The 20,158-nt window shown below is 36.4% G+C and overlaps 2 protein-coding genes across 5 annotated transcripts in view; one reads left to right on the forward strand and one right to left on the reverse strand.

The window, feature by feature from the left end:
* The window catches only part of BLZF1 (basic leucine zipper nuclear factor 1), a 34,570-nt gene extending 16,479 nt beyond the window's left edge, over nucleotides 1-18,091 (forward strand). Inside the window, exons 6-7 of one of the 2 annotated variants that reach the window (XM_007480737.3) lie at nucleotides 1,613-1,832; nucleotides 17,888-18,091. In XM_007480737.3, the coding sequence (XP_007480799.2) occupies nucleotides 1,613-1,832; nucleotides 17,888-17,947 (280 nt within the window). In that variant the 3' untranslated portion in view covers nucleotides 17,948-18,091. Of the gene's footprint in view, nucleotides 1-1,612; nucleotides 1,833-2,890; nucleotides 4,262-17,887 lie in introns of those variants that run through there. The other variant, XM_001372174.5, reaches the window with a different exon arrangement.
* CCDC181 (coiled-coil domain containing 181) overlaps nucleotides 8,547-20,158 on the reverse strand; it is a 48,159-nt gene continuing 36,547 nt past the window's right edge. For all 3 annotated transcript variants that reach the window (XM_007480736.3, XM_007480733.3, XM_007480735.2), the window contains 3 exons: nucleotides 19,445-19,591; nucleotides 12,885-13,039; nucleotides 8,547-8,979 (listed from right to left, as the gene is read on the reverse strand). In XM_007480736.3, coding sequence (XP_007480798.1) covers nucleotides 8,817-8,979; nucleotides 12,885-13,039; nucleotides 19,445-19,591 — 465 coding nt within the window. In that variant the 3' untranslated portion in view covers nucleotides 8,547-8,816. The remainder of the gene's footprint in view (nucleotides 8,980-12,884; nucleotides 13,040-19,444; nucleotides 19,592-20,158) is intronic.

Here is a 20,158-nt window from a genome sequence, read left to right on the forward strand (position 1 = left end):
CTCAGGGGAAATAAAATGTAATCAGCCTATAAAGATACACTAAAGCCTAATTATGAAGGGCTTTAAATGCTGAACAGAAGCATTTGTATTTTACCTTAAGTACACTAGAGCCACTGAAGTTTCTTAAGTGAGGAAGTGAAGTGGTCAGATTTATGCTTTAAGAATTGAAATTGGAATGCTGTGGAGATTAGGCTGGAAAAAGACTAGAGGCAAAGAACAATTAGGCTATTGTAATTAATAGTTTTGAAAAGAAGTCATGAGGACCTTGACTAAGGATGTGACCACATGGATGGAGCTAGGAGATGCTAGTAGTTACTAAAGAGTTAAAATTGTATATTATGCTATTCCAAATTATAGCATGACTCTGTAAAAACATTGCCTGTTCATCCCTATTTGTCAACCAGCTACTTTTGGGGGAAAGAGCATATTGTGGTAGAGCCAATTGCAAACTCTTCCTCTTGCAGTTACCCACAATGTGGCCACGGTCAAATGACTAAACCTCTCTAAGCCTCAGTTTTGCTGTGTGTAAAATAGAGATAATCCCTCCAGCATCTACCTCACAGATTGTTGAAAAGGCTTTATGGTCTAGAGTCATTGTGTGTAGTAAAAGTCCTAAATCACAATCACTCTTGAACATTCTTTTGATTTCTCATCAAGTAAATAGTGTGTCATTAAACGGTGATAGCTAGAAAAACATAGGTCTTTAAAAGAAAGGTCAGACGGGTCTGAAATGGTTGCTATGGAAATAATTGAATATCAGTTCTATTTTTCACTACACCCAACCCATTTAAGCTTTTAATCAGGATAGATGTTGTAACCAGCATGTGTACTCAAAGGGATAAACCAAGCCAAGGTATGTATTTGGAAGGGGAAAGGCTTCTTACATCAGGGTGGTCTTAATAGAACATGACCACACTACCACAGGAGCATTTCTTCTTCCTTTTTCACCATGAGGTAAGAATGGCCTTAAATCAAAAGAAGCATCCTTGCAAGGCTGTTCTAGCTGGCCAAGAAAGCTGGGAAAGCCAAATATGGTGAATCTTCTCCTTATTTCTACTAGCCTAATAAGCAAAATGGGATAGGCTGTTTGTAGAGGATAAAGAGATTCTGGAGACACCTTCAGCAAAGCAAAGTGCTCACATACGAGAGGCTCAATGTGAGCCTCCTGCTGCAGAATACATTCACTGAGTGAGATGGCATGAAAGGAAGAGTGGGTAGAATTACCCAAGCTATTTAAATTGTCTTGTGCTTCCCCACACACACGTACACAAATGTCATATAGTTGGATTTACAGACGTTAATTGTGCATATAACACAACTCTGTTGTAAAATATCTATCCCTCGAAAACTTTGAGATGCTTATATAAATGCCAGACATCATTATTACTATTTCCTTCTATAGCAAGCAGAATCTGAGCCAGACTTCTTTTGTCATTTACTTACCTAACCTCCCATACCAAGTTTGTCTGTTTTGTCTGGATTTTTCTTTTGCTTTATTTGAACTCTATAGTGAAGCATTATACAAATTCAAATAAATGTTTCTTTTTCTGCTTTATATACTTGGCTTGTAATAGGATGTCATATTATTATTCAGTGTGTGTTTCTGTTGCAGATTACTGGAGGAACTCTTGGTTTCTTTGCAGTGGGGTAGAGAGCAGACTTACTACCCTAGTGAACAACCCCACAGCACTGCAGAGCTAGCATCAACAAATCACAAGTTGGCCGCAGCACTGAATTCCCACCTGCTTGGAAATGTTGGCACTAAGAATCCAAAAAAGGCTTCACCGACATTTGAATTCTGTAGTACTCCAGCAGAGAAAATGGCTGAAACAGTAAGTTACGGTTGTCACTTGAGCTTCTAGAAAGGGATCCTGTGAGAGCCAGTGGTTGTTAGGGGGGAAATATCAGCCTTAAATCAAGAGCCCCAAGTTCTAGACCTGGCTGTAGCACTAAATGGTAATGGGAGCTTGGTCAACGCACTCCGAGTCACTTCTTCCTCGTCTATAAAATGTGTAAGGGTACAATTGTTTTTAAGGCAATCCTATTGCTTAGAGTGATGCAATTACTCCAACTCTGGAAATCAAACTGTGTAGTTTCTGTATGCCTGATTCTGAGTAATCATAATAACCAAAAATGAATTCTTCTTTGCCATCATTCTTACCACATGCAAACGTAACTGTATCAAAAGAGACAAAATCACCCAATTGCACACATAGCTGCAAATATCAATTTAGACAGATTGCAACCACATCAGAAATGGTACAAGAGCCATCCTTTCATGTCTCCTTTAACAATATTATAAGGAAGAAAATCTAGACAGACATGCTTGTTTCATTTACTTGCTCTGGTTATATTAAATGTTTGTAGTGTGTGGTCACTTGGGAATTTTTCCTGCTTCTCACTAAGACCTCTGAATGTGTTGTTTCTTTTCTGGGAAAGAATTCTCTGAGCCAAGAGGCTTACCTGCTGTATATCATTCCAATGTTGCCTAACATTTTTTTCCTGTTGTACTTAAAATTATTTCATAGTCTAAAAACTCATATTTAATATTTTTAATTATTCAGATACCTTGCTCCCCCAAACCCAGCACCCAATGAGATTGAGTGTTTTAAGGTAAATTAGGTGGACAATCATTAATTTCACTATGACTTGTTATTTATTGGCCATTCTCTAGGTGCAAGGTACCGTAACTAGTCGTTAATTTGTGAACCTTTTTATCTTCTTGTCTCATTTAACACTCATTTTGTATATTAAATTATTAATAGTTATATAATAATGTTTAATAAGGCTAAGAACTTTTAGAGCAATTCCTTTCCAGTATGCCATTTTATCTTAATGTTGGAACATTAATGTACTGCTTGCATCTGATCATAGCTTTTATTTCCCCTAGATTCTGCGAATTTTAGATCCAGCTACCTATACAGAAAGCTCATCTGAAATATTTTCAGAGTCTTCACCAGCCACTTTACTTTCTACAAAAAAAAATATTGGACGATTCCATCCATATACCAGATATGAAAATATAACTTTCAACTGTTGCAATCACTGCCAGGGAGAACTTATTGCCCTTTAAAAGAAGTCAAATTAATGTCTTCAAAATGTCCTAGAATCTCTTATCATACTAGAGATAACTATAACTGTTTTGGGGTTAAGGTCTTGTTAGGCTACCACGTAATGGCACTCTTTCTACTTAAATACTGGATTTCTCCAAAGAACTTCTATGTAATGAACTTTAAATCTTTTTCATAGTTATCTACTCAGGGTATAAAAAGCACAAAACTCAAAAAATGTTAATTGACAATAATACAAGCTTTCTCAAGCTTCACACTGTGCTTTCCTTAGAGGTAATCTTGGAATTCACTTGGTAATTGAGATTTAGAAATCTCTCCAAAAGGCAGAATTCAGTTTAGTTCAAAAGCTTCTCCAGGACCAGATTATTATTTAACTCCACTGGATTTGTGCAATGGCTTTTGTGCTCCTATTAAAATCCAAAATGACTACATTGATTTTAATACCCGTTTATAAGTCTTCCCCCGCCCCCTCCCCCATATGCCATAGGCAATTTGAAAAATGTTTTCCTTACTGGAAAGGGGAAAAAATGTTATAAGCTATATGGTGCTGAATAAATGATTGATAAGAAGATATGTTGTTCAAAACAAAGTGTACATATAGTATTTGGAGTTTTTTATATTGTTGTGTAAGACTGATAAAAGGAAAGAAGTGACCATTTTAACCATTAAACTGAATTGTAGCAAATGTGATGCATAATAGTGGTGATATTGAACATATATTTTACTTGTTTTAAAAGAAATATATGCTAGTCTTGATTTGTACACATCTGGATAATACGACTTTAAAGACACCCCTTAAATTTGAAAGATTCTGTACAGCATGTATTTTTTTAAATATTGTAACATAACAGACTATTAATATCTTTATAAGCCCAAAGAAGAAAATCCATCCATTCATTGAAATTTTGTTTTTAGCATTGTATTATTATGTATCAATGGTCAACTCCTTAAAAACAGTTCATTTTATGCCTGGGAACAGGGCTCATTTAAAATAGTCCCCTTTGTTAATTGTACCAAATCATGCAGATGAGTTACAGAAGTGCCTATTAGAAGAGAAATCTTCAATGGTCAGGTAGAAATATAATGTATTGAATATGTATGTTTTTGTCAACTGAATAATTGTTTCTGGCTGCTGTGTTTGGATTAATTTATTGTTTCAGATGGCAATAAATGTATTACCTTCTCCAGTAGTAAAACTGTTGTTTATTTTTAACTATAATGTTCACCATGGATGTTGGTACTCTAGGTCAAAGTTTGTTTGGCCTCAGAATCAGAACTGGTTCCTCCCCAAATATCTCCTTTGCATAGCCTTTTAGCTATGATTTTTAATTTTACCATCTCCATATATGCTTATAGTTATCTAAACTTTGTAGCAAATCCCACTACAGCTGGGATGAGAGAAATAATTCAGGAGTTAATAAAACTAATACTAGAAATTAGTCATTTTAGATAGGTAAAATTATGTTTCATGATTATATAAATATCTATTTGCAAAGTGCATTCATGGTCTCCTTTTTGGGGGACATTTAGTTTAGATTAACACATCAATTTGAGTATACACTGCAATCTTGGAACAAGAACTTTAAAATACAAGATATAAATAGTAGTCCATTTCTTGGGTACAAAACTTAAATATAGAAAGGTTTTGATTTTGAAATATGTAGTACAATCACAATTAGGTAGCACTGAAGTTGAGGGTGCCAGGCCCAGAATCAGGAAAACCCAAGTTCAAATTCAGCCATTGACACTTAATAGCTATGTGCTGCTGGGCAAATATAACTGTTTATCTCCGTTTCCTCATCAATAAAATAAGTTGTAGAAGGAAATGGCAAACCAGTCCAATATTTTCCCAAGAAAACCCCAAATGGGATCACAAAGAGATATAACTAAACAACAAAATCACAGACATGGTTTGCTCAATTCATGCCACTATTTAAAAATTTGTGAATGTAAATTTTATTGTATGCAATGACTATCTTCTGTTGAATTAAGTATGTCATTAATTTTGTAATTTCAGTACTTCACATTGATAAATTATTCATTCACCATCTTCTCAGTATCAGATGTTCTATAACTACCTGCTTATCCCAAATCTTGTCTTATGAAAAGTCTGGATTTTTCCCATCTCTTCCAAAGCCAAAATACATTTATGTTGTCATCTTTAGAAAACTAGGTGATATTATACTTTCCAAGTTCATGGAATCAAGTCTAAACAGCATCTATAAAGTATTTTGACAAGGGTGAATGGCACCCCCCTGACTATGGCTGAATTCTGGAAGCTCCATTAGAAAAATATAATCAAAATAACTATTTTGCAATCATTTTTTTTTACAAGTGTCATTCAGGAACTCCCAGAAAAGCTGCAACAGCTAAAAGAATTAATCTAGTCATCTTTAATGTGAACCTCAGTAAAATAAAAATTAATGGTAAAGACTACATGAGGCCAAGAACACATAGCTTTGAGATCAAGAAAGCATCAGAATATGGTCCTAGTCCAGAAGAATCAAACTTGGGACTAGTCACATCCACATAACATTGACCAACAATCCAACACCGAGGCAAGGGTATATCAAGGTCGAGATAAAAATGTTAAATTGCGCATTGCTAGTTTCAATGATCACAATAAAATGGTGGATTCACGATAAAATTGAAGAAAAGCATCATAGGAGATCATGTAGAGTTATAAGGAACTTTAGAAACCATTTACTCCAATCCCCTCATTTTTACAGATGAGGAACCGAGGCCACAAATAGTTGATTTGCTCAAGAGAACACCAGTGGTGTCTGAAGCACAATGTGAGCCCAGTTCTTCCTGACTCCCAAGTCCAAGTCACTATCCATTATACTAGGTAGTATCTCAAGTTTGTGGCCATAGCGTATACAACAGAAATACCATAAAGAATCTACATAATCACAAGATGTCAATGATCACATTAATACTTTTCTCATAACTTTGTGATATAGCTAATATGAGAATTGTCTCAATTTTACAAAATAAACAAGTCAGAGATGTTTGACATGCCCAAAGACTCAAACCTAGATCTTTTGATTAAAGAGCTGTGATTAAAGATTTTGGGTATCAGGGAAGACTAAGGGGTGGACCATCTAAAAAACTAAACAACTAGGGATAGAAAACTAATGAGGGACCAAGTTGTTTAGACAAGGGCCCTAAAAATGGAAATTCTGAAAATCCTAAAGTAATCAAATTTTTATCATTTCTATATTTTTTTCTTTCAAATTTATCTATTTCCCCTCTAATTTTATATTTACCTTTTGGGGGTTATTTTAGGTTTATGTCTTGGCTTTCCAAATTTTTAAATACATAGTCAATTAATTCTCTATTCATGTATATCAGCTTCATCCTAGAAATGCTGGTATGGTAATGCATCATTTTCTTTTAAATAATTGCTTCTTTGATTTTTTCTTTGACTCACTCATTATTTATGATTGTTTCATATTCATTTGGGTCTATGTCTTTTGTTCGTACTCTTTAACTGATTACTATTTTTGCTCTGCCATGGTCTTTAATGTTTTTACTATTTCTGCCATTGCACATTTATTTGTGATATTTATGTGCCTTCATATATAGTCAATCTTTGTAAAATTTCTATAGGGTCCTGAGAAAAAATATTTTCTTAGTCCAATTAAGGTGCCATAAGTCTTTTAGTTCTACTATTGCTAGCAATTTGTTAAATTCTATATTTTATCCGTTAGGTTAGTTCAGAACTCAGAGGGACATTGAAATCTGTCATAATATTAATATCTCATCTGCTTGTAATTCAGTTAATTTTTCCTTTATTAATTTAGATGGTAAAGCATTTAGAATATAAGATTATTATTAATGTTGATTTGGGGTGAATACAGATCCTTTCAACATAAGGTAGTTACTTTGTGTATCTCTTTTCAGGTTGTGAATTTTGATTTTGTTTTATCACAATATAATAGCAACTTATTTTGGATTCACTGGACACAGTAAATTTTGCTACAGCATCTCATTTTTACTGTGTCTGTTTTTAAGGTGTATTTACTATAACAGATTGTGATTTTTTAAAATTAATCTCACTTTTTCTTTTAATGGGATTGTTTAATTCATTCATATTTAAATTTGAGTTTTCTCTTATTTCTTACATTTCCTGTAATATTGCTTTTTTCTAAATTATTATTTTTTTTGTTCCTCTTCCTCTGTAAAAATAGTATTTTAACTCTTCAGTTATGTTTTTCCTAATCTACTTAAAGGAATCCCATTCCCATCAGCTATCTTCCCCTCACTCCCAACCATTCTTCCCCCTCTAGTTTATCTCTTTAGAGTTTTGCTTGGCTTATAAATCCTTTAATTCCTTTAATCTATTTATCTTACTTAAAATTTATCTAGTTATCTAATTCTTGGGTACTTTTTCTCAGTTGTCAAGTAAAATCCTTTCTCTTCCCTCTCAACTTGATTTTTCTAAATTTCATTTTCTGCACCTTTTCCTAAAAATTTTGCTTTCCCTCATTCTCTTCATTATATTTGCTTCCAATTTATTCTTGACTTTTAATGACTTTTATTACTCATATTTATTCCTCATTTAGTCTCTATATTCCTTGTGGAATTAAACTTCATAAGGTACCTATTTTGAGTTCTAACTTCTAAACAGTTTCTGTTGTTCCCTTGAAGATCTTGTCTTTTTCTATTGTGCTGTTCACACTTAGAAATATTTCCTTAGGTGATATAGATGGTAGTATCACTCGCTGGTAACAATTTTCCTTTGTTCCTGATTGGGCAATTCTTTTGCTTTCTCTATGATAATCCCCGTCACCCCACCCCCATTTAATATGAAATTTCCCCCTTAGATCCATGCCTTCCCACTCTTTGGTGAGTCAGTTGCAGAGGTTTTAGAGGTTGGGATGATTGAAGAAAGTGTCTTGTCTACCATCTTGCTGATCACATGACCCAGAGTCAAGCTATCCAAAAGACAGTGGATGACTCGGGGCTAGAGCTCAGGACTATGGTTGATTAGACCTGGATATATAGATTTGGAAATCACAGACGTGATCATTGAACCCATGACAACTACAATAACCAAGTGAGATTGAACCAGAACAGAAGATTGGAAGATACCCATTGTTAATGGGTGTGGCATAATAAAACAGCCCTCAATCTGCTTCATGAAATGTTTACTACAAGTCATAAAGTATTTGGGGGGCCAGACCTATGATTTCACTGATATAATGCACTCCCAGTGTGAAAACTCCATCCACCAATGCAGAGCAACAACTTATATACTTAAGAGAGTTGCCTGGGGCATTTGGAGATTAAGTGACTTTCCCAGGACCAATGAATCAGTTTGCACCAAAGGCCTGACTTCAATCCAGGCCATCCTGACTTCAAGGCTGGATATCTCTATCCACTAAGCCAGGCTGCCTTAAAATAGCATTATGGTGTTTTCAAAGCAATAAATTCTTTTGTTTTTTTCAATAACTATGTTAGTCTAGAAAATTAAAAGTAGTGAAAACAGATTTTATTCATTTTGTTTTCCATTTGTTTGAAACAATGCATATGGAATACTTTACAACAGTGAAATAAAAGGCATTTATTCAGTTCTAGGATTTTTAAAAAATAGATAAATTCACTGTCACCGAAGGATGAGTATATTTTTCCATCATTTGGGATAGGACCAAAGCACACAGACCACAACAAGGAATGAGAATCCACCGCTGTGAGGGAACCCTGGCTATCGATTTAAGAATCCAGTGTAAACAGGAACCTTCAACTGTAATGATCAGTGAAACGAAAGGGCTTGCTTTCTGAAATGTTGTACAGGAGGTTCTGTAGCTGTTTTGATCGCCGAGCTTCAACGCGCAGCTGCCTGGCTCTCTCTTTAGCAGCCTGCTGCTCTGCCAGCTTCTCTATTCGTTTTCTTTTTAGCCATCTGGAGAGATATGAGGACATTTTGTGAGTACCTAAAAGAGCTACATTCAATCAGATATAAAAGGGACTTGAAATTCGCTTAAAACAAACAAAAGCTATAGTTCCAGAAGATGATATGAAGGTGACAGGCTCTAACTTTCTCAAACATCTACTCAAGGAAGGAACCTCACTGTTCCTATAGTCTATGCTGGATTCAAATGTTCAGAAACAGTTTATCCTATCAAGTTGCCAATCCAGGAACCCTGTTTTATTCTAGAGGCAAAGAACTTTATCGATTTCCTTCGATAAAGAAACCATAGTCTTAATTACTCCCAAGATTTAAGTTTGTTTAATCAAATAAGTAATTTTTAGCAACTGACTATTCTTTAAACTTGAGTAGTCAAGTCAGGAAATCAGCAGAGAAGGTGAATAAAAACAGGGCCGTTACCCCCCAAATGTTAGCTTTCTTTTTACAATGGAAAAATGGATAGAACCATAAACCTTTCCAGTGTATAAAATATATCTGTGCTGTCTTAGAGATGGGAAAAAAAAACAGTAAAATTTCTAAAAAGGCTTCCTAAATTAAAATGCTAATCTGTAGAAGCCACTTGGGTAAAATACTGCCAAAATGGCAACCTAAGATATCATCCAGTCTTTTACAAATGAGAAAACTAAAGCCCTAGAAGGTCACAGAGTATGTGATCCCCACGATCACAGAGATACTCCCTGAAATAGACACTGTCTCTAGACTCTCCATCCAAGGCTCTTCCCACTCTAGAGCAACACTGCCTCTGGGAAGTAAAGGGACAAATCTGCACTCACTATGCAAACTCTTCCTCCCAGCTCTGCCTCTTCCTTGAAGGCCACTTTTAAACTTTCACTGGTGCCTGCAAGCACCTCAAGTGGAGGAACATTTCTTTTTCCTTTCAAGACAAATTCCTTTATGTACTCAATATTTCCATACCACCCCCCTCCGTCATCACTTTCAGAACTACGGATTCCAACCCCACTCATGGACTGGAACAGCTCCTCAGAGGCTGCCAAGTCCCTTAACTGCAAAATCTAAAGGCTTTTTCTTAGTCTTTCATCCTCAGTCTACTCTTCCTGACACTGGAGATGGGCCCCTCTCCTTCTGGACACATTTCTTCTCCCCTTGCTTCAGACACTGCCTCCCAGGCTCTTCCTCTGTCTGTGGGATTGTTGTCCCACCCACACCTACCATGAGGACAAACAATTCCCTTCTTTCAGTCTGCATACACCCTCTCTTGATCTCAGTTCCCAAAAGGATCCATTCTCATTTCTATACAGATAACTATCAAATCTACATGTGCATCCCCCCTTCCTTTTCTCTCTTCTGTCTTACATCACAAACTGCCTGCTTACAGACCCCACTGTCCATAGCCAGCATACAGCCTAGTTTGTCATTTTTTTCTCCAGGGGATTATAATGGACAAACAGGTGAAGTCACTTGCCCAGGGTCACACAGCTAGTGCAGGTCTGTGGTTTTCTTGTGCTTAGGTATCACCTTGCTCCCCTACTCAATAAATTTCAGCGGCTGCCTATTGCTTAGTCTGCTAAGTTCTGTTTGACCTTTATAGTCCTTCATAGTCATGCCCCAACCTACTCCTCCAGGCTCATATACATTATTTTCTCCAGCAAAATTGACCTTCTCTGCATTCCCCTATACAGTGCTCTATCCTCTCCCCCCCACCATATGCTTTTGGAACGATTGTCCTCTGGCTCTGGAAGGCATCCCCTGCCCCCATCTTCTTGCACCCCATCTTCCTTCCAGATCAAGTAAAGCTCTGTCTTTGTGAAGCCTTTCACCCAAAACGTTCTTGATTTCCCTCCTCTCCTCAATCTCTTTTTACATAAAGATGTACATGTCACCCCTGAAGACTTTAAGACCTTTGGGAATCACCCTTATTGCATCCTTTGACTCTAAATATTTAGTTCCCAGCACAGGGGTAGATAGAGTGGACAGAGCTCCAGGCCAAATCCAGCCTCGGGCATTTATTTGCTGGGTGACCCTGGGCAAGTCACTTCACCCTATTTGTCTCCGTTTCCACATCTTTCAGATGAAGTAGAGAAGGAAATTCCAAACCACTCCAGGATCTTTGCCAAGAAAACCTCAAAAAGGGGCCATGAAAAATTGGACAGGACTGAAAGCAATGAAACAATAGTACGTAGCCTCATATAGAGTTGGAAGAAACATTTTATGGCTAATTGATTAAAGTTTTCCACAATAGGGCTCCAAACAATTTTTCTCAGCTGAATACACCTTGGTCCCTTCTCTCTAATTCTATCCCTGACTCTACAAGAGTTTTCCTCCATGACTAGAGTGTTCATCCTCCTCCATTCTGCCTCTGGGAGCTGCGAGCTTCCTCCAGGGCCGCTACCAGAGGCCTTTCATGAGCCCTCTAGGGAGTGCCAAAATCAGTCTGTATGGACTTTGTACTGACTTCTCTGGGTATATACTCTTCCCTTCTAGGAGGATGGAAGGAGGAACTACTTTAGTCCTTTGGAGCTGGCTACCAGCACTCAGCACAGTTGAATTTTAATATTGAATGCCTCCATTGCTTCCATTTGTCCTAAACTTCCAGTTTATATCTCCCAACCCTTTTGTTTGCCAATGTTACCAATATCTTTATGTTCCAGTATCATAAATCCTAGCCTATTACTTGTCCAAAATATTAAAGAAACTCATTACTTTAATTCTCTCACTGTATTTCAAGTTTCTTCACATACAAAAATCAAGGGCAGGGTTAAATGATCCTTATATTATATCAAATGCTATCATACTTAAAATGTGTATCTAGATTTCTGAAGATAGGTCAGACTTTAGTTCAAATTATACATAGTAAATTTACATTTATTCAAAACTGGCATCAGCATTTTCCAAACTGTCCTCCACAGTACCCTGGTATTCCATATTACTGAAAAATGATTGCATGAGAGAATATTTATGGTATTTGCCCCTCAAAAATACCAAATGTGACATTATATAACATAAAATAATTATAACCTAACAGTTTTTCACTATGAAAAAATGCTTTTACTTCCCCTTTTTTTGCATGGAACTTCCCCCTTCATATCTCTTTATCCTAAAAATATTCTCTAGTCCAATGCCTCTTGGATCAAGTATGAGTTTCATCCATATATTTCATACCCTTAAATATTTTATAGCCAAATTAGTCTATAACACCCAGCTCTAAACCATTAATGCCCCCCACCCATCCACCCTTGGCCTTCTCTCCAGGTTAAATAATCCCAAGGATTTTAATCTCTTTGTAGAAAACTTATCATACAACTCTCTAATTATCTTTTGGGCTCTCTTTTTGGACCTTTTTGAAGGTATTCTCTTTTTCTTCTAGTTTTGGAAGTCAGATCCAAATAGTCTTCTGGTGAGGGTCTAACTAGAATATAATAGGAAGATAATCTCATGATTCTTTCAAGCTGTACTGTTACCTATGGTATATTTTTTGTTAACCCCAGGGTTAGCATCCAACAGATTTTAATTTTAATATAGTACCCTAGCAATCTCAGATGATTCCTTATGTAAATAAAACTAGACTAAAAACCCAAGTGTATAATCCAAGGAATGAAATGAATGCATTTTTTAGTCCTAACATAGCATTTAATCACTGAAGCTTTATTTTTTATGGTATGGGGATGCCAGATCCTCCAATACTCTGCCAGAAGAAGGGAAATTCTGTTAATGGGCATCAAGCTGGAAAGTCTTCAACTATGGGATCTAAAAGACTGTCAAATGTATAAATGTAAAGCTAGCTTACTAAATTCAAAGATATAAGACACAAAGGCATGAAGAAATGAAGCATTTCCATTAATCAGAGATTCTTTAAATTATCAAAGTAATTTGTCAAAAGCAAAAAGGATGCCAATATATACAACTCTCCTTTAACTTACTGTTTAAATGCCCTGTCACGGCCTTCTGCCCCTCTAAGAAAAAAAAGACACTCTTCTTGTCGCCTCAGTTCTTCAATCTGTCTCTCTTTAATCTGTTCTTCATGCTTTTTTTTAAGCCATAATCTAAAAGCTTGCTGGGGATCTCTGTTTTCTTGCTGTTGGGAAAAAATTATTTTTCAATAAGTTTATCAAATGGGAAAGGTTTATCTGACTCATATCTATAAGAATGACAGCCATTTCCAATAGACACATAGTAAAAAGGTTATTATTAATAGGCAGTTCTCAAATGACAAATGTTCAAAAGGAGATGGGGATGTGGAACTAGAGCTCAAGACAGGAACTGAAGCTGGATATATAGATCTGGGAATTATCTGCCTAAAGCCGATAACTAAACCCAAGGGAACTAAGGGGAACACTAACAGGAAATAATTTATATAGTAACAACACGTAAAGAAAATCACTTATGAAAGACTTAAAAACTTAAAAACTGATGAGAAAAGAAAGAGAGCCACTTTCTGATAAAGGGGCAATCAAGACTTACTCACTATGCAGAATTTAGATATACATGTCTAGACATGGTAATGTCTATATTTGTTTTGCTTATTTAATTATTTATTACAAAGATGATGTTTGTCTTTCTATCTGGGGATCTGGGGCAGAGAGAAGAGATGGCAACAGGATTGCCAAAAAACAAAGGTAAGAACATCAGTGAAGCATTTTTTTCAAAGCACAAAAGAGCACTGAAGGAAGCTCAGAAAGAAACAGGGGCAGGCAAGACAATTTTGGAAAGTAGTAATGAAGCACCTACCTTCTAGGGCTATTGTGAGGATCAAATGAGATAATTGTAAAATGCTTAACACGGTGTCTGACACCTGATAGGTATTATATAAATGTAATATATACCTGCCCTTCTTGGCAGCAGGGGTCAGGGTAGCAAGTGTTAAAACTGAATAGCTTTACTTTTTATCTTTTTTATTTTTTGTGGTAAAGGAAAGCTGGGAAGTAGATAGAGTGAGGGGGTAGGAAGAAAAATATTGGGAAATGAAGGTAATTTGAAAAGCAAAGCTATCAATTTTTCAAAAGAGCCCCTTAACATCAAAATATAAATGAAATAAATGCTTATTTCCTCTTTTCTTCCTTTTTTTCTTTCTTTCTTCTGGCCTTTATTCGAGGCCAAGCCAACCTCTAACTCTGTCACCAGTTCTTGCCCTGGCAATAAGTATATGAAGAACTCCAAGCTCAAATACCTTTGCTCCAGTACTAGATTCAAGCCATCTGTCCTTACTGCTCACTCTTGATTTAACTGGCTCCTCTACCTTTATATTTCTAAGTTCTAAATCAGTTCTTCATTCAAATAAACCTAGAAATTCCACGATGCAAACTAAATCTAACACTTAAAGGTTTGTGCTTATGGGAATTAATAATGGAAGACTAAGCAGTCTGGGACAGTAAAAAATGAAGTCAGGGCACAGGATGAAGCCCAGGTTAAAGATGAAGTTCTATAAATCGAAGCTACATTCTGCAGGTGAAAAGGAAAGCTGGTTGGTTACCAAGTAAGCCCAGATCAATCTACAATATCTGAAGACAGCTGCTCAGATGCCAGAAGCAAGGGGGTTATGAATGCTCCACAAAGAAACCTAGAAAACTGTGGCACTCCAGGTATCTGAATGAGTACAGCTGTATTTTAAAGGTGATGGGGAGCCCTTTTGTTTCTGCCCTAGCTTGTTCTTAAAGTGATTTATGAGGAGGCAGGGCTCTTTCCTGGGGTCAGACAAGAAAGATTTCGTCATAATCCACAATTGACAAACAATCCTAAATGACCATTCCAAAAAGAATGGCAAAACTTTCCATTTCTTCAGCTTGTATTATAGTGATCTTAGCTTACACTCTTATTTTTTATAAAATATTTTCCCTGGTAGAAGTATTTTAGGGTTTATGTTCCTTTGTAGATCCTTATACATATTTGTTTATTCATTTTCAGTTGTATCTAACTTTTCATGATCCCATTTGGGGAATTCTTGACAGAGATACAGGAATGGTTTACCATTTCTTTCTCTGACTCATTTTACAGATCAGGAAACTGAGGTAAGCAGGGTTAAGTGACTTGCCCCAGATCATATACCTATTAAGTGTCTGAGGCCACATTTGAACTCAGGTTTTCCTGTCTCCTGGACCACCACTCAATCCACTGAGACACCTACCTAGTGATATAATGGACAGAGCAGTGAAATGAGTGTCAGGAAGCAGGCTGACTCCAATTCTACCAGTTGTGGGCACCTAAATCAAATCATACACCTGTCTGAGCTCCAGGCTCCTCATCTAGTTGAGGACAGCAATTTCTCAACATAGTTGATGGGTGATAGAACTTTGAAAAAATATAACACTTTAAATGTAAATTTAAAATAACATTATATGTGTCAATATACATCTGGGTAATAGGTCTCACAATCTTCTGCTTGATTAAGATAATTGCTCTCGCTTATCCACTCAAATTTGGAAGTGGAGAAAAACCTGATTTGTTATAGCTGTAGGACTACTTATAGGAGAAGATACTTTTTTCCCCTTTGACTTTATTTTTAATCAAGCCAATAGAGAAATTGAGCAGTAAAAGTTAGAGACAGAAACAAAACGGTGTTTTGACCTCCAACTTAATAATGGCAAATAGAAGAAAATGAGTGTTCTAGTTTGCCCTGAATAATTTGATATATAAGAACAACCAATATTCTCAGAAGAACAGTATAGTAAGATGAGATCATAGCTATGTTCTCATTATTAAACTTGTGGGCTCATTACACTCATCAGTAGTGATTTATTCATTAAGGAGAGACATTAAATTTTGAGATGTCTCATTAAAAGTTGTTTCCCCCACTCCAAGTCTTACAACTTTTTAATAATCTGAATGTTAAATACAGTAAAGACATAAAGAATCTGAAAGGTCATAAACACAGAGATCAGCAAAGTGACAGTTAATTGTGGTTAACATGACAGAGCATACATTGTCAGGGTTACCAATTATTTAAAAAGAAGTACAGCCATTTTTTTAAATTACGTCTCCCTATCTTACTTAAACTGGAAGAACAATGGCAATTGGTAGGCCTGATACCACTGCTGCTTACTTAGCTCAGAAGGTTTGATCTGAGCCCATTCACTTTTCTGGAGGCTCACCATCTTGGTGCTAGACTCAGTGCACACTCCAGATTGGCTTAGCACACTTAAGCTCAGAGCTCCCAAGCTCAAGCAATCCGATAGCCTCTGGCTCCCTGGCAAGTGACTATAGGCAGGCAATACTGTGCCTGCCATACAACAGTCATTTTGGGGAATTTAATGTAGGGGGTGAACTATGGATTCTTTCAATGTCTATTTTGCCCTCTTGTTCAAGAATATCAGGGCAATTTTCTTGTATGATTCCCTGTAATATGATGTTAAGGTTTTTTTGTTGTTGTTCCAGACTTTTCCAGTAGACCACTAATTCTCAAATTGTCTCTCCTGGATCTATTTTCCTGGTCAATTGTCTTTTCAATAAGATATTTCATGTTTCCTTCTATTTTTTCACTCTTGCTTTTTCACTGTTTTTTTTTTTTCACTTTTCACTGTTGCTTATTCCTTTTGCCACTAGTGGACTGAGGTGCCTGCATATTGGTGGTCATTGCTTTCTTAGCTTCTGTCTTGAAAGGCTTTGCCTTGGTAGTATCTTCCCTTCCCTGTCAGAAGCCTGAGAGAAGGTAGGTAGATTTGTGATGTTCTTTGTGTAGCAAATGCTTTAAAGCATTTTGCCCTGAGGCTATCTTTCTAGCCCCTGCTGCCTCAGCTTTGGCCAGCTGTGTTTCTGTCCAAGCTCTGCACTCTGCTGCCCAAGATCCCCATTCTTCAGCCTTGAGTCTTGCTGCCAAGGCTTTACACTGCCCTCAGGGGTAAGTCTATGGTACTTTCAGCCATCCCCCAAGAATTTAGAGATTTCCCAGCCCTTACTCTGACTCTGGCATGGAAGGTGATGTTGGGGAGGGATGATCAGCTTACACTTTGATTAGTGCAGTTTTACCCCCCTTATAGCATGGGAATCTCCACTAAAATACCCGCCTTTAATGCTGTATCCAGTGGGAGAGCCCCTTTATTCATTTTGATTTCTCTCCTTTTGAGATGCTTTGTAATGATCAGTTGGAAGGAGATTTAGAAGGTTCTTGCTACTACACCACCATCTTGGCTCTGCCTACCCACATAACAGTCATTTTAAAGAGACCAAGATCTCATTCTCTTTTCAGAGAAAGCTAAGTGATATTGGCCACCAGTCTTTCTTGGCTCTTTAGCATGTTTCTGACTTGCCAAAGCAGAGATGTATATACATCTTTAATTTTTTAAATTAAAAACATTTACATCATGAAGCCAGAGGAAAGGGGCAGAGTTCTTAAGAGTGACAGACTTAGAGGTTTCTCTAGTACAATGATACTTTGGTTTTCATAGATAATCCGTCCAGAAACAGTTGGTGAAATCCAAAACCAATGAAAACCAAGGCAATTATTTCCATATGAATCAATGTAAATTCAATTAGTTTATTCTAGACACTCCAAAATACATACCAAAAATACATTTTATAGGGAATATAGTGTTTAATACTAAAAATAATGATGAATTAATATAAATGAATATAAAAGACTAATGTAAAGAATAAATGAACATTTAAAATGGCATTTACCTTTCTGAAGACTCTTCTTGGTGGATGGAAGACAGTGAGAAGGGGGGAGAGAGAGAGAGGTTATTGTTTGGAAGGGGAATACCCCTCCATAAGGGTCTTAGGTATCAAGGCACTACCTGGAAAGACTTTGGAAAGAAGCTGACATATAGAGGAGCTGTTACCTCTTCTATGCTGGGAGAGTATGGAAGAATTGCTATTTGACTGAGATGAGATATCTCATTCCCAATGAGGGAGCTCATTCATTTTGTATATTGTATGCTTTATCTTATTTTCATTTGCTATCTATGGATAAATGGATTTATTTGCTTTTCAGTGTGAGTCCACCCTTGTTTTCGCAAAATTAACATCAAGGTCAATTGAACACACCAACTAAATCCAAGGCAACTGAAGAAAATCTTGACAAATTTTTCATGGAAAAAAGTCAATGAAAACTGAAACCAACAATAACTGATGACAACAAAAACTGAGGTATTACTACACTAACAATAAAGCAAGAGGGTTCAAAGAAATTTAATAAGTGCTGATTTTCCTTCTGTTAATCTTTTAGAGGGTTCCATTAAATTTGTTTATCATATATGCTTTAGCCACACTCCTGTTCTCCTGCTTTACTACTTTTGGGAACAGTAAGGGGCAACTTTATAGAAGGTAGTATTGATAGAAAAACAGATCAGAGTTAATGCAAATACTGTAGCCAGAGGGACATTTTTTATGGATGAAAGAATTAACTGAAATTATATGCAAGGCTTATTTCAGACATGTATGAGGATGGATTTTTATGGGATGATGCATCCAACAGTTAAGTTTAGTAGAACCAGACACAATATTGCAACTAAACTGTGTTTGAGTCTTTGTAGTAATAAGTGGACTAATATTGAAGAAGACAGCACATCTTCCCTGGTACACTATTGTCCTCCTTCTATTCATATCATTGTCTTTGGGTCTCTAAAATCATTCCACAGCTCCATTATCCTAACAATCCTCTCTCCTCTTTGCTACCATTCCCAGGCTACCTGGAGGAGTTTTAAGTATTAATCAGTTGTTATCAGACAAACACACTGTCCTCTATTCTCTACCAAACTCACTAGGCACCAAAGATTTTAAAAGCTTTAATTCACAAGACAGCTGAAACATAAGATATGAAAATACTATAGGGCAGCTAGGTGGAATAGAGTGGATAGCATTCTGGGCCTAGAGTTGGGAAGACCTGACCTCAAATATGCTTCAGAATTACTAGCCATTTAACCCTGTGTAAGTCACTGAATCCTCACTGCCTCAGTTTCCTCATCTGTAAAATAAGATGGAAATGGCAAACTACTCCAGTGTCTCTGCCAAGAAAACCCTAAATGGGGTCACTGAACAGTGGAAATACCAAAAATCTAACAAAAATCTCTCTTTATCCAAGTTTTCAATGATATGAACATATTAATACAGGTCAATGTGGTACAGATGAAAGGGGACAGGAGTCAGAAGACCTGGGTTGAAATCCTGAATTTATACTTAATGCTGGTATGAACTTGAGCAAATTCCTTAGCCTCTCTGCTCCTCAGTTCCTTCATTTACAAAATGAAGGATTTGAACAAAAAGGCTTTTGAAGTTCCTTCTCAAACAAATCCATGATTTTTTTGGTCTTAGAAGTCAAAAAAACAAAGGTCAAATGATTATGATAAATAAGCCCCAAAGGAAACTCATTGAGTTTTCATAAAAATTGAAAGTGGCTCAGTTCTTCCACATAAATTCAAGTTACTCTTTGTCATCAGATTATATCTTTGCTTAACTGATCTACGTTATTTTAACAAGCATTTTCCAGGTGAAAACTTGGGGCAGGTTTCATATGCATATTCACTCCATTTTCAATAAGTGTTTTACTCACTCTGCTATTCATATCTTCCATTTCCTTTGCCCTCTGAATTCTCCTCATTTCCATAAAGTGTTCTTTTTTCTTTTGTAACCAGGCTCTAAACACCATTTCATTCTCTTTTTTCTTCTCTTTCTCCTCTTCTCTTTTCCGCTGTTCTTCCTGGTAAGAACAATTATAAAGAAGTAAGTCAATTTGTGAGGTGGGAAATACAAAATATGTGTTATCAGAGCAAAGTACCATGATTTCAATGCCAGACCTTTCTTAGGGGGAACCAACAAACAAAGGGTTTGTGACATCAAGAGACATGGATTATCGACCAAACATGGGAAATTCCTTGGGTTATTTATAATAGGTTCTTAAATTATATTAATGCTGCTGGTGGTTAATTCAGACAAAAGTGAAACTTCCACTTTTTTTTACCAGTTCTGTTAAATTTAGCTGTGCAGAGAATTTCAAGAAGGTACAACTTCATCCACAATAAATACATACTGGTCAGAAGTCACTGGGCATACTCCAATCCTTTCCTAACTCTTTGGATTTACTTTTGGAACAATAGTCCCAAAACAGAAAATAATGTATATATAGTACTTTAAAATTTTCAAAGGGACATCTCATTTGACCCTAACAACAACCCTGGGAGGAAAGTAGTCTAGATATTATTATATCCACTTTACAAATGAGATAACTGAGCCTCAGAGAGGTTCAATGACTTGGCAATGATTATAT

This window comes from Monodelphis domestica, chromosome 2 (assembly GCF_027887165.1).
Source record: "Monodelphis domestica isolate mMonDom1 chromosome 2, mMonDom1.pri, whole genome shotgun sequence".
Lineage (NCBI taxonomy): Eukaryota > Metazoa > Chordata > Mammalia > Didelphimorphia > Didelphidae > Monodelphis > Monodelphis domestica.